The 24,175-nt window shown below is 44.9% G+C and overlaps 1 protein-coding gene across 1 annotated transcript in view; it reads right to left on the bottom strand.

The window, feature by feature from the left end:
• Positions 1-24,175, bottom strand: part of TTLL10 (tubulin tyrosine ligase like 10) — a 1,071,284-nt gene that overhangs the window by 203,550 nt on the left and 843,559 nt on the right. Inside the window, exon 9 of the mRNA XM_069610084.1 lies at positions 11,052-11,137. Coding sequence (XP_069466185.1) covers positions 11,052-11,137 — 86 coding nt within the window. The remainder of the gene's footprint in view (positions 1-11,051; positions 11,138-24,175) is intronic.

The raw sequence follows: 24,175 nt of genomic DNA, 5'->3' as shown, positions 1-24,175 counted from the left end.
TTCTTTGACAGGGAGCCAGTGAACTGATTGCCTTGCCAGTGAGATGTGGTCCCTTTTGGAGATGTTTAATGCTGCTCTTAGAGCGTTATTTTGGGTGACCTGGAGTTTGTTTAGGTTTTTTTCAGAGGTGCCGGCTAGAAGTGCATTGCAATAGTCAAGTTTAGCGCCTATGGTAGCTCTTGCTATTGAAAGGCAGTTTTCTTTGGAAAGGAATGGTTTAATGGCGTTGATGAGTTTAGTGCTTAGTGCAGATGCGGAGACAATGGCACTAACTTGTTTGTCCATGGACAGGGTTGCATCAATGTAGACCCCTAGCGTTTTCACAGAGGATAGGACTGGGATAGTGCAGTTGTCGATGTTGAAATTGGCATAGCAGCTGTCTAGCCTGGCCAGTGTGGATTTTTGGCCGAGGATAAGGATTTCAGTCTTATCCCCGTTAAGACATAGGCCGTTAGTGGCCATCCAGGCTTGAATGGTGGCATATATGAGTTTTAGAGCTAGGGCGTCTTTGTGGTATGAGCCTGATAGAGGGAGGAGCACTTGGGTGTCGTCGGCGTAGTTGGTGTAGGCAATCCCAAGTGCATCAAGTTTCTCGAATAGGGGCTTAGTGAATAGATTGTAAAGCGTAGGTGCTGTACAGGAGCCTTGAGGGACACCGCAGTGTATTATGGATGGTGTTGCGCTCGAAATGTTTGAAAAGACTTTCATGGCCCTCCCTTCAAGAAATGAGGTTATCCAGGAGGTGGCTTGGTCAGAGAAATGTGCGGAGTGGGAGAGGTGTGAGGTGAGGGTCTTGTGGTCCACTAGGTCGAATGCCGCAGAGAGGTCGAGGAGAAGTAAAAGGGCGGGTTTACCTTTGTCCAATATCTTGGTTATTTGGTTTTTTAGGTCCAGCAAAGCAGTCTCTGTTCCATGACCTTTGCGGAAGCCTGACTGTCTGGTGCCTAGGATGGAGTTAGATTCGAGGTATAGTTGGATTTGGCTGTGTGCCACTTTATCTAGAATCTTGAGAAGGAAGGGGACAGTTGTTATAGGTCTGTAATTGTTAGGCATCGTGGGGTCGAGAGTGGGCTTTTTTAGAAGTGGGCGCACCCAGGCTTCTTTAAGACTGTCTGGGACAGAGCAGGACTTGAATGAGGCATTAATGAATGCGGTAATGATTGGGGCAAGTGGTTCAGCGCAGTCCTTGATTAATTTAGGGGGGCATGTATCGGCTTTGCAAGTCGATGGTTTCAGATGTTTCAGTATGTCCAGGACTTCTAGTTCTGAAACTTCTTTAAAGGCAAATTTGGGAATGTTAGTGGTTTTGCTATGGGATTGGGAATCTAAGTGTCGACTCTGTTTTGGCAAGGTATTGTAGTGGTCGCGGATTTTGTTTTGTAAGAGGTCTATTTTGTTGAGCATGGCGGCTTGGATACTGTTGCACCAGCCTTCATCCTTGATGATCTCGTCAGAGGAAGTGGGAGGCACTGTGAGCTCTTTAAAGATAGAGAAGAGTTCTCTTGAGTGGCACTTTGAGTCTAGTATTCGACGGTTGTATGATTCAGATTTGGCATTGAAGATGGCGGTTTTGTATTTTTTTGCAGTGACTTTGAATAAGTCTTTGGTGATGTCGCATGGGTTGGCCTGCCAGTTTTTAAGTGCTTGGCGCTTTTTGTCACGCAGAGCTTGGAGGTCCTCTGTGAACCATGCGTTTGAGTGGAAGGATTTTTTTTCTTTTTTCTCTTCTAGAGGAGCGATGGAGTTTATAGCATTGGTGAGCGTATCCTTGAGTATGTCTGCTAGGATGTTAGGATCTTGAGGGAAAGGAGGGGCGAGGCATGGGGTGTTGAGAAGGGGGAGTAGATTGTCTGCAGTTAACTTTTTGGAGCTTCTGGCTAGGGTGGCGGATTTATGTACTGGTGTTTTTCTGGTAGGTAACGTAGGGATAGAGAATTGTATGCAGCTGTGATCTGTCCAAGGGAGGAATGTGTTGGATGTGATAGAGGAGTTACAGTTATGGTCGGCCAGCCAGTCAAGAGTTCTGCCTTTGGAGTGGGTGGGTGACAGGATTTTTTGTGTGAAGTCTAGGTTGGAGAGGTCCTTGAGGAAGGAGGTTGCTGTTTTGTCCTTTGGGTCATTATAGCCTAGGTTAAGATCACCTAGGAGTAAGGTTTTGGTGGATTTTTTTAGGTTTTCGCTGAGAATATGCGTGATTTGCCCTTGAAAATCGGTTGGGAGTCCTGGAGGCCGGTAGATGACGTGAATGTTAATGGTGTTGTTGTGAGAGAGGGATAGTTTGGCCGATAGTATGTCTGCATTCCCTTCCCATGTGTGGGGTGTGGGCCTGATATGGTGGATGTCTTTATAGATTATGGCAACCCCTCCCCCTGATTTTGTAGGTCTGTCTTGTCTAAGGATGGAGTAGCCTACTGGTACAGCTAGGGTAATGGCGGGGCCTGAGGCTTCATGCAGCCAAGTCTCTGTGATGGCTAGCAGATCTAGGTCGAAGCTGGAGATGAGCTCGTTGATTTCTAAGGCATGGGCAGTGAGCGATCGAGTGTTAAGTAATGCGCATTTGAGTGTAGGTGCTACCTGACTTCTGTTGGGAGGCCGCTGTTTCGTTTGTTTTTTCAGCTTGAAGTTGGGTGGGGTGGATGGTATAGTGGTGGGTGTGAGGTTGGAACACGGTGTGGGGATGTGGGGAATCCTACCCACAAAGTTGTGAGAGACAGATGTGCGAGAACCTAATCTATAGTTTCTGAGTGATGCTGGGATGTGTTGCGATGAGAAGGACCTAGGTAGTGTGCGTGTCCTCAGTCTGCACAGTCTGGTGCAGCTATTAGGTGTAGAGGTGTGAGGATGCGCGGTGTTGGGGCTGGGGTGAGGTGTCGAATTTGTGTTGGACTGCATCATGATGCTGGGGCTAGGTAAGCACGAGTGTAGATAGTGTCGTTCATATATTGCATTGGCGAGGAGTGCGCCTATGAGTAGTAGTGTGCTAATCTGGTGGTGCAGCCCTGGTAGCATGCTGGAATACTCTGTAGTGCACGTGGAGGGAGGCGAGACTGAGCAGCGATGGTTCTAGTAGTGCAAGGCGCTAGTTGCCTAGAGGATGTCAGAATATAGTGGTCTCTGGGCGACCATAAAGGCACTACGCAATAATACAGTGGTCTATGGGCGACCATAAGGCACTACGCAATAATACAGTGGTCTCTGGGCGACCATAAGGCACTACACAATACTACAGTGGTCTCTGGGCGACCATAAGGCACTACGCAATAATACAGTGGTCTCTGGGCGACCATAAGGCACTACACAATACTACAGTGGTCTCTGGGCGACCAAAAGGCACTACGCAATAATAAAGTGGTCTCTGGGCGACCATAAGGCACTACGCAATAATACAGTGGTCTCTGGGCGACCAAAAGGCACTACGCAATAATACAGTGGTCTCTGGGCGCCAGAGCCTCGCTCTGGTGCCGCTATGCGCCCGCCATTGCTGGGCCAGGCGGAAGAATCTGACGAGGTCGGGCGAGACTCAAGAAGCGTTACGCCTCAGAACTCGCCGTACAGCTGGCAATAATGAGTGTGCACGATGGGCATACCTGGCTGTGAAAAGATGTCAACCCTCGCCTTTGAGGGAGTTCGATGAGGCAGGGTGATCTAAGCACGGCCGAACCGTGTGTAGCAGAAGATGCTCCTCGGCTCAGGGGCTAGTCCGTTGTGTGCTGTTGCGGCCGGAATGGTGAGGGCAGGGTCCGTGGCCCCTGGCTCCTGATGCTCCTGACAGGCTCTCAACAGGCCTTAGAGTGGCCTTTGCGCTGGCCGCCGGCGTGATCCGCCTGCCGGCGGTTACAGCTGATTTTCACGAGGCTCAGCCTCGGTTTCAGCCCGCGCTGCGCCCGGCATGCGTGGGTCAGGCGGCGTGTGGGGACAGGGTCAGGCAGGCCCTGTCCGTGTTGCTCGTGGTCTCGTGGCTTCTCTGCTGGGCTGGGGTGCTGGGGGGGCTCCTGCCCTCGCCCCACGGTGAGGAAGAGTGAATGAGGGGGTGAGCAGGCTCTCAACAGGCCTTAGAGTGGCCTTTGCGCTGGCCGCCGGCGTGATCCGCCTGCCGGCGGTTACAGCTGATTTTCACGAGGCTCAGCCTCGGTTTCAGCCCGCGCTGCGCCCGGCATGCGTGGGTCAGGCGGCGTGTGGGGACAGGGTCAGGCAGGCCCTGTCCGTGTTGCTCGTGGTCTCGTGGCTTCTCTGCTGGGCTGGGGTGCTGGGGGGGCTCCTGCCCTCGCCCCACGGTGAGGAAGAGTTACTCCCGACAGGAATTTCATACTATCGAAATGTCCATTCTGTTCTACAATTTCAGTGACAACAAATGCAAAAAGACATTTAACTCTACATGGGTTTTTTTTTAATTACATTATCTTAGCAATGCTCAGGGAAAACAGAGGAAGCAAGAAGAGGCAGCAAGGAAGTGTTTCATTGGATATTTTACCACCTGCGGCTAAAATGAATTTTGCACCCCTTAATGTTGCTTTTATTCTGAAACTCTGTTGATCACCAATGACAGTTAATGGAACAATGATTTTTGTTACACTCTTTTGTTAAATTCCTATATGTAGAAGATGTTTAGTGCAGACTTTCTGTAATCACGCACACACTTGTCCGCAATTCGTTTGAGTAGTTTCACATTTCTACGATCCTTCCACACCTACTAAATACATATATACGAACAAACACGCAGGAGATGCTGTTCATGCCAGGATTTCTGCAGCTGCCATCTTGATTAAGAGTGGACCATCATCCGGCCATTTTGGTAGCCGCAGAAATCGTGGCATCAACAACATATCAGGATCAACATAAGTTGTTTTTCTTACAAATATGTATCTTGATGAAGTATAAACATATGGACGATAGAAGTAAACTTTGATGAAAGCAGCATATATATGTACATACCCACAATGCATTGCTCAGTGGCCATGAACCGGAGGTGAACTTCCACCAATGGAGTAAAATTGATAGTGTTTGCTAAAAAAAACAAAAAAAAAACAATGCTGCACTGGCAAGGATGTCAGACTATACCACAATGATGATCCCTAATGAGGGTGAAACACGTATGTGGGTGTCTGCATCCTTGAGAGGTGTCTGTCTTAGGTTGTACAAAATAGCACTGCCATTTAAGAGAAAGACAATTTTCATGATTCATGCTTTGAGCTAATTTACATAACCACAGTGCATTGCTCAGTGGCTCTGGGCTGGGGGTGAACTTCCAGGGATGGCTACTGGATGGTACAGTGGCATTTGTTGCTTGGGTAGTGGGTCTATTGCTTGACCAAAAACTGCTCTAATTTATTTTGGTTGTTTTTTTTCCTCAAAGGTTACCATCAAAATGTAGATGTCGGTTGGGGTAAGGCAATATTGATGGGGGTAAGGGGCAGTGGGGAGGCTGCAGAGGGGTATCCCCTACATTCTGTGGTAAAACATTAAAAGGACATATGAGTGCAAACAAATTAGAGCATTTCTTTTTGAGTAGACATACATCCGTGGCTTTCAAGCTGATATGGCCTATTCAAATAATAGAGGCAGTCAAGGGAATATGCCATTACATAAGGGCATTGTAGGATTTAGTAGTTTGGTGAAGGGGTAAGAGTAGGAGCATAGATGACGGATAGGGGGACATAACAGTATTTTTTAACATTGAGAGCCAGACACCATTATTTACATATTTAAAAAATAATAAAGTGTAGTGAGAGGGCAGAATGCCAGGTGGATAGGTGGGTGGGGGTATTTACGAGGGCTCCTTTAACTTAGAAATCACAATGACTGAAATGTTTCCTAGAAGGGAAATGGAAGCTAGTTCGAAAGCTGTGCTGTTTTCTGTATTCCTTTACATGATATAAGAAGATGACTCAAGTGCAACCTGTTAAGTCAAGCCAAAAGTAGTATTAAACTACTTGCTACTGCACTAGATATTTGTCGTCTAGACATCTAGAAAACAGTTTTCCTCAAGCGCTGCAATGCCAACACGATGATCTATAGGTAGGAATAGTTCTCTTCTCATGGATATAGGACTATCAAGAGACTCCACTGCCTAACATCACTCAAGGTCCCAGTCAATTCCTTTTCTCTGATCTGAAGACAGGGCCCCCGCTCCAAAGAAGAAGTGCTAACTTGTGGCATCTCTTTGATATGCGATTCTTAAGGTCCCTACAATAATCATTACTCTGTTAAACCTTACTCTTGTGGAATGCCCTTTCCTGTAGTTATTTAGGACGGGTGTCTCGTTGCAGCTCATTGAGGGAAAGTTTTCTCACCATGGCCGTTACCTAAGGATGTATGTGATTTCTTCAAAAATATTTTACCTAATGGAGATTTCAGTGAATCCATTTCATTGAAAAACGAAATTAACTTTTTACTTTTTCTACTAATAACGCTAGGGGAGACTACCCGCACCTCTCAGAGAACCGGATTGAACATTCTAGTAGTAAAACCTGAAGCAGTTTAAAGATGGAAGAGGCACTAACATTGCTGCCAGACCCTCCTAGGAGGCACCGCGAGCGGAGGTCCTTTCCCGCACCAGGAAGAGCTGAAGCTGCATCTGCTGACCAGAACGTAACGGGGAGAGTTTGAGAGTCCCTACCTGCTCCACTGAAGACAGATGTGCCGGAAACGGGCAAGGCAGAAAGACCAGGCAGAGGAGAGCGCCACACGAAGCAGGCGAGCAGGTACATGCAGTGCAGCTTTATAGAAATGTGGCAGAGCCGCGTAACAGTGCGAAAACATGAAGAAGTGAAGGAGCGTTGTCGAAAGACGCACAGAGACCCGAAAAGGTATGGGGGTTTCCTGGTGACCTCTGGGACTCAGAAGAAGCCATTGTGAAGGGACCTGGGACCTGCATATAAGAAGCCATTGTGAAGGGGTCTGGGACCTACATATAAGAATTCCAAGAAAAAGTAAGGTAAAAATACCGTACTTAAGACTGGTGCTCTCAGTTGACCTTAAATAAGGTTGCTCAATCATATATAGCTCTTGCGTAAAATAATTCAAATGTTAGACAAAATATATTTCCAAATGGTACAAAGTTTTTCCAAGAGAAATGTTTAATTCACATTTCCTGGTTTTATATCTTTTTCTTGATTAGTTCAGATATTGCGAGGCAACTCAAAATCGATAGGTCAATTATTAACAATAGTACATATGCCAATGCATTTCGGTCTGAGACCATCTTCAGGGCTGTACTGAAGTGAGTGTAGAATCTGCACCGTGTTAACATCAATTATTCATCAGAATACACATAAATATAATAGATAATTCAAAATAAAGCAAGGCACATACCCCAAATAGATCCAAATGGATGTTGTACATGTAAGAGAAAAATAAATATGAAAAATATGTCAACATACATTATATCGCTAACCATTCATAGTTGTTTTTCCTCTTTGTATTTTGTGTCCTGTACCTGCTAATTGTGAGTTGTCCTCTCCTGTGAATGCGTTCGTAGAACGTCTCCAGTGTTCCTGTTAATTGCCAGAGGGGAATATATATTACTATTATTCTAGCTATATCCAATTGTGAAGCTATTTCAACCTGAAAAGTTAAATGGGCTCTTACCTGCACTCGTATGATTCGCGCGCGGGACCGATCGCGCTCCCTGTGAGAGCGAAAGTGAACTGCGCGCGGCCAAAAAATGCTTTTAAGGGTAGTCATGGGAACCTGGGCGGGGCGTCGAGCAGCAGCAAAGTTGCTGTCGCACGTACGCCTCGGGACCCACCGCCCTACGGGAGCGCAGGGGGGCGGGACTGTTGCCATGACCCCAAGGTGTGTGTATGCTCTGTGTTACTGATGATGGAATTAACTCGAGTGAAAGAGAGGTGTGGATAAAGCCTAGGCAATTAGTGGAAACTATACACGTGACTTCGTTCTATATCTGTGTATATGTTCTATGAATGTCAACCAATGTAGGTGTCAAAATAAGGATAGATACTGGTTGTGTGGAGTGGATCATGCGATCCATACCCATTCATACACTCCTAAATATTTTAAACTGTTGCATGATGTGCAATTAATACATGTAAGTGCAAAAACACCAGAAAACAACACCAAGTTCAATCACACGTTTTCAATGTGTCCCCAGTTGTATCTGGATCTAAGTCCATTGCGCTTCTTCATCCACGAAGAATTCAAAGACTTATTCTTGAACCAACCGTGAATCTGGCTTTTTTAGAGAAAACACATATAATTGATCTCTTCATTGATTCCCTTCGGTGTAAGGGAACTTAGTCTGTCTATCCAAAACGTTTCTCGTTGATCAATTCTTTTTTGTAGATCCTCGTAAGTAATCGGATTAAGTCAATCATAAAGAAAAATTGGAACACTGTTACATGTGATAAAAGGGTAGAACACCTATTTAAAGAAACCCCCACATTTGCCTACCAGAGAAGTTCTAATTTGAAAGACAGATTAGTCCACACGAGACCCCCACAAAAGAAGAGAAGCACGGACCGCATAGGTACATTTCCATGCCTCAACTGCAGCAACTGTGGATATATCATGAAAGGACAAACCATAAATCATCCATATACTGGAGAAAAAATCAAATTGAAATGCTATGCCACATGTGACACGGCAGGAATCATATATGGAATTAAATGCCCTTGTGGTTTATACTACGTCGGACAAACACAGCGCACAGCAAAGATCAGGTGGAACGAACACAGATCTTGTATCAGGAACAAGACTGCAAGCTCTGCAGTAGCAAGACACTGGCAGAGTAAACAACACAATCTGGCACAGATTAAATTTGTAGTCCTGGAAAGAGTCCAAAGAAGAGAAAGATACGAGGATCTACAAAAAAGAATTGATCAACGAGAAACGTTTTGGATAGACAGACTAAGTTCCCTTACACCGAAGGGAATCAATGAAGAGATCAATTATATGTGTTTTCTCTAAAAAAGCCAGATTCACGGTTGGTTCAAGAATAAGTCTTTGAATTCTTCGTGGATGAAGAAGCGCAATGGACTTAGATCCAGATACAACTGGGGACACATTGAAAACGTGTGATTGAACTTGGTGTTGTTTTCTGGTGTTTTTGCACTTACATGTATTAATTGCACATCATGCAACAGTTTAAAATATTTAGGAGTGTATGAATGGGTATGGATCGCATGATCCACTCCACACAACCAGTATCTATCCTTATTTTGACACCTACATTGGTTGACATTCATAGAACATATACACAGATATAGAACGAAGTCACGTGTATAGTTTCCACTAATTGCCTAGGCTTTATCCACACCTCTCTTTCACTCGAGTTAATTCCATCATCAGTAACACAGAGCATACACACACCTTGGGGTCATGGCAACAGTCCCGCCCCCCTGCGCTCCCGTAGGGCGGTGGGTCCCGAGGCGTACGTGCGACAGCAACTTTGCTGCTGCTCGACGCCCCGCCCAGGTTCCCATGACTACCCTTAAAAGCATTTTTTGGCCGCGCGCAGTTCACTTTCGCTCTCACAGGGAGCGCGATCGGTCCCGCGCGCGAATCATACGAGTGCAGGTAAGAGCCCATTTAACTTTTCAGGTTGAAATAGCTTCACAATTGGATATAGCTAGAATAATAGTAATATATATTCCCCTCTGGCAATTAACAGGAACACTGGAGACGTTCTACGAACGCATTCACAGGAGAGGACAACTCACAATTAGCAGGTACAGGACACAAAATACAAAGAGGAAAAACAACTATGAATGGTTAGCGATATAATGTATGTTGACATATTTTTCATATTTATTTTTCTCTTACATGTACAACATCCATTTGGATCTATTTGGGGTATGTGCCTTGCTTTATTTTGAATTATCTATTATATTTATGTGTATTCTGATGAATAATTGATGTTAACACGGTGCAGATTCTACACTCACTTCAGTACAGCCCTGAAGATGGTCTCAGACCGAAATGCATTGGCATATGTACTATTGTTAATAATTGACCTATCGATTTTGAGTTGCCTCGCAATATCTGAACTAATCAAGAAAAAGATATAAAACCAGGAAATGTGAATTAAACATTTCTCTTGGAAAAACTTTGTACCATTTGGAAATATATTTTGTCTAACATTTGAATTATTTTACGCAAGAGCTATATATGATTGAGCAACCTTATTTAAGGTCAACTGAGAGCACCAGTCTTAAGTACGGTATTTTTACCTTACTTTTTCTTGGAATTCGTTTAGTGTGATCCGGATGCCACAGGATCAATCATAGACTGGCAGCTCCAGGTTAAAATATTACACAATTTTCCTAAATGAACTTTATCTATATTAAAGGACCTAACTTCTGTGGTGCCCACCTTCACATTGTATACCTACATATAAGAAGCCATTGTGAAGGGGTCTGGGACCCACATACAAGAAACCATTTGGAAGAGGTCTGGAACCGCATATAAAAAGACACTGTTCTGGGGTACAAAACTCTTAACCACCGTAGCTTCAGTGAAATGCAGGAGTGAGTTGCTCCTGTATATTGTATTTAAAACCTAATTTGCCTTTTTAAGAATGGTTACAACTATTCAATTCAGGTGTAGTTTATTATGCAGTTTTGCATTCATATTATTTTGTGTAATTTTATGATATTGGGAATAAATAGTTACATTGTTGTAATAACCTGCTGAGATCTGATTTATTTATTGAGATTGCCTTTATGTTATATGCTACAAGCTGAGCCATCCAATCAGCCGTCCACAGAGTAGATCCTGAGCCATCAACCTCACCTCCAAAAGGGTAGCCTGATGTAACATAAAACACTGGTTTGACAATAGATTAAGAGTTGTATATGCACAAGTGGATTTAAGGCAAACCCCCCTTAGGATCCACCCAAATATCCCTGGGGCTTGAAGATCAATTCCCAGTCTCATAACAACTCCAGGCTAAAATGTATACAAACAACCACACCAACAGAGTAGCCACACGCATGCTAGTGAACCTCTAGTGATAGCTATAGACATATTCTGTGGTAAACATGTGTTTTGAACAAGGCCTCTCTACCTCTAAAGTTAAGGCGGAGGATCTTCACCTTTGTAGAATGTGAGGAAAATGTCCCGCTCTTCCCTCAGATCAAGGCGAAATGTCTCCGGGAAGAATTCCTCAATCCTCAGGATCCTAGGAGAAAACATGTAAAAGGATTAAGTTTTTTATTTAGTGCTATGAAGCATCAGACACTAGTTGCACAAACGTGACACATCTGCCAAATATCTCAAAGTAGGAGCTGAATCCCTGTTAAGTTTATGAGTGGATGTTTTGACACATCTAAGTGCTTTGACTTAAGCATGTGGGAACGATAAAGGATCAAAGGTGTGGTGGGCTACCATTTGGCAGTGCAAGCTCCTCACACTATCTATATATGTACCTCATGCTCCTCATGCTGGCTGTCCATGAGCCCCAATCTCTTTACACTCTCTATGTCCCTAACGCTCCTTTCAAGGTTTACCTGTGTGCAGATAGATCCTGGCCTGGTCTATCAGTGTGCATCTATCTGCCCCAAACCTCTCCTGTGTGCAAGTGAGCCCTAGCTCCTCTGACCCTACCTGAGGTCCTGCTACTACCAAAGACTTCCTTCCTCGTCCTACCTGGTTGAATTGACTTGTCTTATTCCCTGAGCATACCTGTGCCTCGTTCACACTTCATCTGCATTGCCTACTAAGCTGTAATCTTTAATGGTGCACTAACTGATTGCCTTTTTTCTTTGATCCTTTCCATCCCCACTTCTCGGTTTCACAATCTGGTTGCCTAAACGTTGTAACTTCACATACCCTTCTCCCTCTTACTGATGTTTTCGCCTTCCAGTGGCCCTCAATCCCTATTCTATGCTTTCCCACCAATCACGGGCAGACCTCATCTACATGCTCTGAATCCACTGCTATCATCAACTGTTTATACCTGTGCCCCACCTGCTGATTTGCAAATCTATCTGTGCAAGGCAGTTGATTTTGAGTGCTTTTGATGAAAATCGTATCTAGATGTTTTTAGAAAGTTGCTGCTGTGACCCTTGTCTTCCCTGAATGGGACTCTTGTCTCTATTATACCCATACAATCCGATTCCTCCTTTGAATGTTTTGTCTGTAAACTCTGCACCTCTCCTAACCTGTCAGTCACTCTCTCTACTATCTACAGGACCCCCTGGGCCGGTCTACCCCTTCCTATTGGAGTAGGCCGACCTCATCTCTTCTCTCCAACCTCTAAGCTTCTCCTCCTATCAGCGATTTCAATATCCATCTTGACTCCTGATTTAGTCTTAGTCTTCTGCAACCTCTGTGACTCTTTCTACCTCACCATTCCTCCCTCTGGTCTGACTCACTCTGCCAGGCACACTCTGGATACACTTATCTCAACTGACCTCTCTCTAACCCTCTCAGTACCCCTTTCTCTTGATCTGATCATTCTCTCCTCTGGAGCTCCTGGGCTCCCCGGCCAAGCCTATGCCTGCACTGCCAGCCTCCATCTCTGTCATCCGACAGATGAAGCGAGTGTCAGTAGCTGCATTTGCCACTTATTTTATTCTGCCTCCACCCCTGCTATTGACTCCCACTCTGACTCAGTCCTTGCTGAACTTCACCTCTCCATCTCCAACACCCTTGACATCCTTGCCCCTCCCATGAGGATCCGCATGAAGCCTGCCACCAAGTGCAACAGTTGGTATGATTCCGACCTAGCCTAGCTGAAAAGCAAGTGCAGAGTTGCTGAACCAAAGTGGCTGGCTTCTTGCACATCCTCTGTCAAACTGGCCTGTTGCCTGCTCCAAAGGCATTACAGATTCTCCACCCGGTCCAAGAAGCGGGCCCATATTCATGCCTGCATCTCTGGGGCCACCAACCACACGGCAGAACTTTTCAAAATCTGTAAGGCACTTGCCAATCCTACCGCAATCTCTACTTCTCCTCTTCCTTCCCAGGCCCTCTGCATGGCTTTGGCCTCCCACTACACTATCAAAACTCAGAACATCCTGTCCTCACTCTCCTCTCTTCCCCTGTCTCAACTCTCCTCTCGTCACCTGCCTCATCCAGCTGCAGTTAGGCCTCTCTTGGCCGCTCTCTCTCCATCCCTCCTATTATCCTCCTTCTCACCCATATCACAGACAAGGTTACCATGACTGTTTGCTCTATGAAAGTCTCCTCCAAGCAGGTGCTTCCCAGCTCCTCTAGAACTATTAAGGATAATATTGCCGCCCTTGCTCCCTATTTGGCTGAGGTCGTCAATCACTCTTTTGCCACTGGCTCCTTCCCATCACATCTCAAGCACTCCCCAGTGCACCCCCTTCTAAAAAAGCCATCTGTGGACCCTCTCTGCCCGGCTAACTACCGCCCCATCTCCACTACCCCGTTCTTGGGCAAACCTTTGGAAAAGTTGGTCATCTCCCAACTAATCCACTACACTGACTCTGTTCACTGTCTCCACAACCACCAGTCTGGCTTCAGACCAGACAGAGGCAAGAAAACTGCTCTCCTGAACACTTATGAAGACCTGTTCTCAAACCTCGACTCCAACTCTCTGTCTGTTCTCATCCTCCTTGATCTCTCCTCTGCTTTTGATACTGTCAATCTGGCCACCCTCTTAAATGGACTCCTTGATACTCTGAGCATCATGGATCAGGCACTGGCTTGGCTGACCTCTTTCACTTCGAATCGGCCCTCCCAGAATCAAATTGACCCTTTTATCTCGTCTACCTCAATCTGTGCCTGTGTCATCCCCCAAGGCTCTATCCTCTCGCTGTGGCTTTTTAACATTGACCTCGCCCCTCTTGCCCACTTGACCTGTACCTTGTCTCCTCACTTCGTGTTATGCAGATGACACTCAGCTTTTTTAAGTTTCCCTCTTCTACCTCCTTTCCTTCCTCTCTCATTCCCAATTGTCTGATTGCTATTCAGGCACGGTGTGCTGCTAATGATCTCTGTCTTAATGCCAGTAAGATGGAGATCCTCCTCATTGGAACTCCCCCTTCCTCCCTTCTTACTTCCCCTATGACCGCCCTCCTTGGGCCCCCTCCCCTCACCCTCTTACAAGTCAAAAAACCTGGGTGGCATCTTCTACTCCGCTCTCTCCTTCTCACCTCATTTCGTTGACCTTGCTAAGAAGGCTCACAGAGGCATTCTCCCATTCCTCACCTTCCTGCAGAAACTCAATGTATCCAGAGCTCTAGTTCTCTCCAGGCTGGACTACTGCAACACCCTCTTCCTCAATCTGCCTCTTTCCTCCCTCTGCCCTCTTCAATTAATCCAGAATAGGACTGCAATACATATCCTTGGCCTCAAGCCCAGGGACCGCATCTCTCCAGCTCTAAAATCTCTCCACTGGCTCCTGGTGGCTGCAAGGATCAAATTCAAGACTTTGTGCATCATCCACCGCCCTTCTAGAGTCCATTGGGTCCTCTAACTCTCTACAGGTCAGACGTTTCTCCAAGCAGAGAGTGGGGGTAAATCTCTTTCTTCGGCAGGAACCTCCCTCTGGAATGGCCTCCTGTTCCTCTCAGACTTGAGCATTATCTCCTTAAATTACAGAAGCTTCTCAAGACCTTCCTTTTCTTCTCCTGCTTCCCTCACCCCCTTCCCTGCTAAAGCTTCCCAGCTGTTGCAACTGGGTGCCGGGTCCCTTCGGAATCATACAGGGGCCAGGCCCACCATCGACCAGTCTGCTTCAGCTCACCCCCCCTCCCCCCGAGCACTTGCCTTCGGGCGGGCACCCTTCCCTGACTAGACTACTGAGTCTGGTCTGGTACACTCCCCTCCTCGCACTAGTTATCCTTATCCCTTCCCCAGCGCACTTGCCCTCCAAACTCCCCCAAGCACTTACCCAGCACCTGGGGCCCCTTCCCTCCTGAATCCCCACCCCCCCCCCTCCCCTTACCTTCCTCTCACCATGACCTTCCCCCCTGCCCTTGCTGTCTGCTGCACTTGCATGATCTGAATGTCACAAGGCCTAGTAGGACTGTTTATTGCTGTTAATCCTCCTCTGTTCCCCCTTCCCCCTTAGTCTTGTGGCACCTGGAAACACTTTCTGCTGTATAGGCACCATACAAATGTTCAATAAATAAATAAATAAAAGCAAACATTGGGGAAAATTGTCCATCTACATGCCCGAAATTTCTCACACTGTCTATTCATGAGGCTGAAACTCGCCACATTGTTCAAATGGCCAAGCTTGGTTAAAGACTTAGCAAGGAGAAGTAATGGGACCGTGGTAATGCATGCTCAGTCTAAGCCCCAACCAGGAGAAAGTAGTTGGAACATAGGTGCAATCACTGAAAGGGTTAGGTGCGACATGCAACCCTTCAACAACTTTAGAAATTTTCCATTTAGGCCCCTAATCTTTTGACCATATTTGAACAAACCGGGAATGATTTAACTGCTGCTGCAAATGCAGCTTTGCAGTGTCAAAAGTAGCACATTCTACACGTGTGAAAGGAGAAAAGGTTTGTTTGTAGTTGCTCATTTTTATAGTCAGGTAGTTAGCACTTGGCAACATGCTGGAAAAAGTTTAGGAAGTGCATGGAGTTGTGGGGGCTACAATGAACACTCCTGCCTCTCAATCTGCCCAGTTTTCAAAAGTTGACAATGGCAACATTTTGGGTAAAACAAAAGAATTCTAGTTTGCAATAATCACTCAAACCTTTCAGTATTCAAATAATGTAATAATTCATTTTCCATTTTTAGGTACTCATTGTGTTGACTTAAGATGTATGAAACACTAAGCTGCCCATGCTAGGCTATAACATGGCCGGGAAGTGAACAAATGCCTCAAAGGTGCAAGGGTATTTATTTTATTTGTTTTTCAAAGCTTTATTATTTCACAACAGTCAATGTTCAACAATGCTCAATGTATCTTTTAAAGCATAAACAACAGAATGAAAATGACAACCAACAAATTGAGTAGACTCTGAAACATATCTATGTAGGTAAATCCAGGTACTCCTACTCCTCTGTAAGATATTACGGACAGAGCAGAATTTCACAAGTCAAACACTTGTGCAAAGCTTAGCAAAGAGAAGTTGAGAGCACACACCCTCCATAGATTATACAATAACAAAATATTTAATAATGAGGTCTTTCAAACAGATGAATTTCACAAACTCAACGGATGGGACCCATGTTGTGATACATTTAGGAAAAGTACTCACGTTCAATGCCATTACCTTTTCCACAGCAAAAACTTCCTGCATCTTGATCCATCTTTGGCCATGAGCAACCCATCGGAAGTTCCGATTTTGTACTATGGTCAATCGTGCTGCATTTAATATGTGAGTTATAAAATAAGCACTAGGTCCAGATGATAAATAACCTCCACCACAGTATCACTCAGTAGTACCAAAAGAGGGTCCATTGGAAGCTTGATCCCTATCACCTCCTGGATGCTCCTTAAGCCTCTACTCCAATAGGATTGCACCCCTGGGAAACTCCACCACATGTACCCAAGTGTACCTATCTCATAACAGCCCATTGAGCAAGGTTCTGGAAACAAATCTTCCATGCAAAATCTTTGATTGATGTGCATTTTGAGCTATTCTGCGCATGTTCATAGATATGACACCCTGATTCTCTGGATAGTGAGACCCCCAATTCCTGTTCCTATTCAACTATGCATGATTGTGTATTCCCAGATAAAGAGGGTTTTACACATTTATAAGATTTGGACATTTGACCTAAATTAGCCCCCTCGGTTACTAATATTTCAAACATGATTGCAGTTCTCATGCCTGCCTGTATTACCTCTTTGTGTGAGATCCGGTGTCATATTTATATTTATTGGAACCGATCCACGACACTTAAGGAACATTTCAGTTTACTTTCCTCTAATATGAGAGATAGTCACTCGCAATATAAATTAGGTAGGGCAAGCGACCCAGAGTTTCCCCATCTACGAAAGTTGCTGTGGGTCATCCCTAGAGAGAAGGCTGGGTTTAAAGTTATCGGGGGAAGAAGACCCAAGACAGGTTTTTTACCCACTGCTTAGCAACCCCTATCTGAATAGTCCTAGGAGCATTAGTTGGAAGCTAGGCAAGAACCACTGTAGATCTTAATTTCTTAGGGAGAAAAGCCAAACATAATATTGCTAAATCTGTGGTCCCTTGTTCAATTTCCATCCAATTTTCAATCCAATTGGTTTGTGCCCAGGCTATAATTGGGGCTATCTGAGAAGCAAAATGATAACGCTTAATTGCAGGGACCCCCATTCCATCCTGAAATGTTGCTTGTAACAATATATATAATATAGGAACCCTTGGAAATGTCTGTGCCCATATTTATATATATGAACATCTTTCCCTGTAGACGACTAAATTATGTGCATAGGATGTATATAGGTAAGGCATGAAATCTATATAATAGCCTAGGCAACAGTGTCTTTTCTATTGCAGCAATTTGGCCCAAACATGAAATCTCTTGTAGATATCAATGTTTCACTTATGCTAAGTGATGGTACATTAGCCTTGTACAGAGTAATGGATGGAGTCATCTTTACTCCCTAAAAAATCATCAGCCCAATGAATTGTGTATGTTTGTTACAATTTGAGAATTCTCTCTCGGGGTTCTCTGATATTAAGACCCTATGAATTATTATTATTGATGGTAAACCACAATATATCACCAAAATGTTTACTTAGCATCATTATCTTCTGGAATGGAAGAATAAATATCCCTTAGGAAGAGAATTATGTCACCCACGTATAATGCAGCCTTATGTGTTCGTCATTTACACTTGGTGCCTTGTTTATTTTTATTATCTCGTATTTCCTGGGCTACTGGTTGCATTGATAGTGTGAAAATCAAAGGTGATAGATAGCAGGCACATCTGGAAGGGGCCTCTCCTTAGTTTGATAGAGTCAGAGAAAGACCCATTCACTTTCAATTTAATATGGGGGATATGAAAGTTATCCAATATAGGACTTAAACATTTGGGACCAAATATATATACTGTAAGAAGTTTCTCAAATTTAGCCCAAGTAATGCTTCCAAAAGCCTTGTTTGCATCTAATGCAAACAAAGCAAAATGTTGACCCAACCGCGTAACGATCATTGATAGTGTCAACTGCATGCATGACATTGTCCTAAGTGCACTCATTTGCTATGAACCCGATTTGATCAGGCATCACCAGTGTGGGCATGACACCCATCAAGTGAGTGGAGAGAATTTTCATGTAAATCTTCACATCTTCTCAAGAGGCGGTCCGTGGAATGCCCCTCCTTGCCCACCATGAACATGACAGCCCGAAGAGTAAAAAACGCACAAAGTCACTCACTATTTGGACAGGCCCCAGGAGAACCAGTGACTGACAAGGATGCAGAGAAATGTTCTCTCAGACAGCCATTTAAACCTTTTCCAGTGAATGTCTTTGTGGATAAAGTTGCTTAAACATTGGTCATGGACCCAAATGCCTCACTGGATGACATCGACCAATGCCAGGGAACCACTGTGCTGACGTCATTAGTGACATCACAACATAGCCATGTTGGTCATGAAGTACACTCACAACCATGCATAATGTTACACAAACAAACACTCGTATACATGAAGAACATGCTAACACAGTTCTGTGGATAGAGGAGATACATAAACATACTGTCAAAAGCACTTATTATTTTTCTCAATAGACAAGTGAAGAAACGCTGAATGCAAGGCAATGAAGAGATGCAGAGCAAGCTTGAAGGTGCTTATGGCAACTAACCCTATGGAACTAAGGAGCCTGGCAGGACCAAATACGACTAACCTATAGGAAACATAGCACGATATACGAGTGCAGAAATCATAGTATAAATATAACGAAGACCACATAAGGCCACAAGCTGCAGGACGAGAGATGAGGGAAAGCAAAACCAGGCTGCACAGAAAAGAAAGGCCAGTGCTCCCAGCCAAGGTTAGAGACAAGCAGCACATTCCAACCCTAAAACGATAAGAGGCCATCTGCAGAAAAACTGAATAAATCATCATACATTGCAGACTAGAAGAGCTCCATTTTGCGGTCCTCAACCACGTGACGCAGCCGAGCTAGACAATGGTCATTCACTGGCGATGGAAAGACGAACAGTTCTCAGCAACCCAGACATGAAGTGAAAATAACATTGCAACGTGGAGAGCACTCTCACAGGCAAAAGTGGTGTTGCTAACATATATATTGGGAACACATAGTAATTCCCATCACCTTAAAGAGGTTCACAGAGCACTGAGAACATAGCTGGGTCCCAGGCCTGGGGAGACCAGTTCCAGCCAATCAGGGGACAGAAATCCAGGGGTGGATGGCAGCGTGCAAGGGCCAATGGTAATCGTGCGACCCTGCAACAATGTAATAGATAGTTTCTTGGGGCAGAGGCAGGTCAGCCACCTACATGAGTGAGCCAATTAAGATCTGTAGAGGCAATCCATACTGTATACCACTCCTTGAACCCAACAGGAAGTGGGAACGTTTTTTCGGGGAAGTGCCCATGTTGTGATGACACTCTGCAACAAAAGGGGTTAACACAGGTTTGGGAGCAGTGACTCTGGAGATTTTTGAATGTCCTGTATAATACCTGTGTTTTTTTTGTGATAAACGACAGTCTAACCTGTCCTTGGCTGACTCCTCCATTTGTTCTGGGGGAAGAGTTGTTGGGCCCCTGGGTACTGAACAAGTGAGCTTGTAGTAACCCCCAGACCTCTAGCATACCAGACCACACCAACAACACTTCATTAAGAAGAGAAATGGAATGATACAAAGCCAAATCTGTGGGTGTTTTGTTTGGTTTTTAACAAGAGGTGTGACAGATTCAGCTATTGAGTGGGATATCATACCCAAATGTATGAATAAAATGAATAGTTACTGAAAATTGGAATCAGGGAAGGTTTAGGGGTTTTATAAAAATACATTTGGAAAACCTGTCTGCGCCTGGAGCCTGTTTGCTCCTGGAAGGGATTTCATTGTGGGGTCTACTTTATCCATTGTGACATGTAATTCCAGGCTATTCCTTTGGGTCTGTGGTAATTTAGTAAGATCAATGGATGATACCATTGTTTGTATTTGCTCTAATCTTACCAGTACATTTTGAGTGAGTTTCCAATAGAATCACTCCAATAGTTTAATTTTCCCCTTTTCAACAACTATTCCCCGGCCACAGTCATCTGTTAGAGAGGGAATTTAATTGCAAGAGGATAAGTTCTGCAGCTTGGCCACTACAATCTTACGGCCTTGTTCCTCTTTGTATAGAAACCCGCTGTGCCTAGAGTAAGAATGATGCTGATTAATCTGCCACGTGTGGATCATTCTGATTCCTTTCTACTTTCAATGACCTCATAGCTTTCAATGAACCATTGCTTTTATGTTCAAATTTGCAAATTGTAGCCTTTGCCTCTAGAGAATGACATTGATTTCTCTGGCCCTTAAATAGGTGGCTGTTCAACTGATAATTACTCATATCACTACCACTTCTCCAGCATCCCAAATGGTCAGTGGATCCAACGACTCTTGGCCCTGATTCACAGAAGCGTTGTATAATGGCGCAATCCTGTTGGAAAATGCTCTATGAATCAGGCCCTCAGAAATAATGAAGTATACTTCAGGAAATATCCCTCTAATGGTGGAGTCACATAATATGATATAATTTCATCGCCAAGATTTCTGAGATTTTGGCTAGAAAATGTCTATTTGTGAAGTAAGGAGATAGGCCCAAAAACAATTCTGGCTTCAAAAAGACCTAAACATATGTAATTATGCACCTTCCCTAACATAGAGATGTCTCGTAAATGGTGAGATATAGCTGGCTTCATAGACTGTTAGCTACTTGGGTATTTCCATTCTGCCCAGACCAACAAGCTTTAGAGTATCGCCTCGTTCTCGCTTCACTCTGCGAGACAGCTTCGGTATGTAGAATTTACAACATTAGATGGACCAGGCACCACCTGAGCCCTGGGAGAACTGTAGTCTGAGAATAAGATTCTACTGACTTCCTGAAACTGTATTGCAATGTGCCTGCTCCATGTTGCAAGTTGTTCCCATGCCAGCGTGAGGACGTAGTCAAGGTTTATGTGCTGTACCATGAGAAGATTTTAACACAGGCAGGAGATAATCTGTACATTTCATATTGTTGTCATTTAATGTTGTCTAGCACACTCCTTCCATAGAAGATTGTGTTATGTGAAGGTATAAAAATCAATGCAACCTGGGAATAGTGATTACTGTTGCGCACCCCGTAAGGACACCGGGATCTGGTGTTTTTAGTGCCATCCTGCCCTGTTGATGTCTGTTTTGTTGTTTTGTTGACAGCCATTAAAGGCGCTTACCACCCTTCTCTCTTTTGCATTATTGATGGATGGTGAATTTCTGTGACAAATTCTAGGCTGGTGCTCGCTTGAGCCTGGGACTCTCTCAGGCTATGGGTTGAGCATGTGGGGAGACAATCCTACTAGCATATTTTCTGTGTGTTTCAGCATACTAGGCCTTGTTGCATGAACCTCTGCCTGAAAGTCTCATTAATGGCTATATTCCTTTCGGTCCTCTCTTTCCGGCAGGAGACCCAAAAGCTCTGGTGTCTTGTGATTCCTTCTCTCTTTGCATATGGGCTTTCCCTGATCGAAACTTGGCACTACAGCTCAATAAAGTCACCTTGCATTGCTGGATGGATGGCTCCATTGCTGTCCACCTTTCACTGCTCGCTCAACGGCTCTTCACCGGCGGTGGGCGTCACCAGGATCGATGGGCGGCCTCTTCTGGGGGTGGTGGATGCACGAGTATCTGGAAACATCTGCAGGTCCATCCATCCATTCCCCATACCCGGTCTAACTATTTAGAACTTTCTCTCACCTCAAACTTTCACAGATCCATCCAAGACATTGCTTTGTTTGATGCTCACAGCACCCAGACAGGATTCTAATGAAATTATTATAATGTGTATCTACAACTTCTCAAAGTAACACAACTTTTGCCTACACTTTCGCACCAAGCACGTAACTTAAACAAAGGGACTGAAAAATACAAATGTGTATCTAAAACATGACAAAAACAGTGTGGATTTTGGTTTAGTTTTCTATAATTTCGGAATTGAAAACTACAATAAAATGGTATGGCAAGACACCTGGGCAAGGCAAAATTATCACTCCTTTACTGCAAATATTTCTGTGCCAGAAAAAACTTCTACTTTTTCCACACACACTACATTTTCCAGCAAATGCGGGAAACACGAGCAGTTGTTAAAACCTTATCACTATGTCAGTCTAATCCCTAACCTCTCTGGTGCTGTTGTCACTTCTTCTCTATGACCGCTTCCTACTTCTTTGCTTCTTTCAGCAAACTAAGTGTCATTTCTCCTTGTTTCCTGAAATGTATTCTTTTTTTAGTTGTGTGCTTCATACAAACTTCAGCTAGATTGCTTGTAATACTGATAATTGCTTAGTGTGCATTGTTTAGCTTGCATGGGCCTACAGTCCTTTACAGGTGCCTCAGAGTATAGGAGCATATGTAATGGATTTGGGAAGGCGGTGCATGCCAGGGTGATTGATTGGTCTTCCCTCCCTCACTCCCTCACTCCAGCACTATGGCACTCCAGAGCATGTGCACTGTGGCCTGGATTGAAATTGTGCATGTGTGGAGATCATGTGAAGGTGTGCTAGGGCCATGCAGGCACCATTGGACTCCCCTCTACATACGCAAGCCACTCATTCTAATCACAAGACTGTAAGATATCCTGCTTCAGGGAATCACAGGCTCAGAGCAATGTTCCAGTCAACTAATTCCTTATACATGGTTTCGGAGCTGTTTCGTTTAGTATTATTCCAACTACTACTAAGGAGGGTCTATGGAGTGGATCAAAGCAGTACAATGATGTCTAGTTCTTCCACCTGACCCTCATCACTTGCTTGCTTTAGGATTTTAGGATTGCAGGTATTCCAAACCACCACTACATTATAAATGTCCAGATCTCAAGTGTCAGAGAGGGAGGAGGTATATCAGAGGGTTATTCCAAGGAGTATCAAACTTTATTTGAAGATTATCCGTACAAGGAGATAGTATCCCCCTGCTAGAGCCCTATCTAAGAGTTTCAAGTGAGCACTTGCCAGCCCTGTTGATATGACAGTGTGTCAGGGAGTGTGATGTCTTCCAAGCAGGCTAGATTGCATGAATCCTCTCTGGAGGAGTCAGAGGCCACATTCCATTGGGATCCCCTACCACCTTCCTCCCAACTACCAGGGTGAGAGGCCATACAAGCCGCAAGCTCACCCAGCCTCGAGGGTTAGTTTGCTGGCTCAGAAGAGCTGCAGCTAATCAACGCTCTGGCTTTCTGCTGCAGATCGGTGTATGGGTCATCCGGAGGATAACTCAGCAATTGAGCAGCTGAAAGCAGCCTTTATTGCAAGCAGCTGAGTGCTTAACCTCTTACTCTAAGCCCGGGGGAACACACTATGGAAGCTAGCGTTTAGACTGCAGTGAGTGAAAAAGAGGGTTCAGCATCCCGGCCCTGCCGCTGCCATAACGGGAGGTAATGGCAAGAGAGGGCCGGGCCTCTACGTTCATGTGTGCATACTGCCCTCTGTAGGAGCAGAGGGCTGTGATGGACCTCCTGGACACCGATACAGGGATTGAGCTGCTCCTGACCACTGGCATGGGCATCAAATTGAGGCAAGGGCGGAAGAGTGGTCATCTACAGGCAGCTGGAATCTTGGAGAGAGGCATGGTCCGAAGGTACCAGTTTGGACAGATCAGAACCTCAGTAAATGGAGTGCCCCCACCTCCAGTTGCTGGTGCAGTGGATGGACTGGTGTATGCAGTGGCCCCGCAGTGTGCAATGGCATATGGCTGGATCACCTAGGGTAGGTGTTCCCATTGGGGAGGAAATTAGATCCTCTCTCTGAATAGCTATAAAACGGGACTACGGTGCAGGGGGGCTGAAATACTCTTCTTCACTACTTGCTGGAGCATGCACCACCACTGGCTCTCCCTGCCTCATCACTGGAGTTCAATCTTCTATAGCAGGCATTATGGCGAAACCACATAAAGGGCACAAGACCTCAGACATAGCCACACTGCTTCAGGCACAGTATAAGGGGAGGAAACGAGAAATTGCGGTGGCTACGGTCCATGAAGAAGCAGATCCCGCTGACTCACCTAGATGGGCCACCAAATCGGATCTCCAACATTGGCTAACTGAAATTAAGTTGGAAATTCAGAGCAGCATGTCGGAGTTGACG

The sequence above is a fragment of the Ambystoma mexicanum genome, chromosome 8 (assembly GCF_040938575.1).
Source record: "Ambystoma mexicanum isolate Mex_15411 chromosome 8, UKY_AmexF1_1, whole genome shotgun sequence".
NCBI lineage: Eukaryota > Metazoa > Chordata > Amphibia > Caudata > Ambystomatidae > Ambystoma > Ambystoma mexicanum.
Note: the sequence above shows the minus strand (reverse complement) of the source record. Positions and strands in the feature narration are given on the sequence as shown.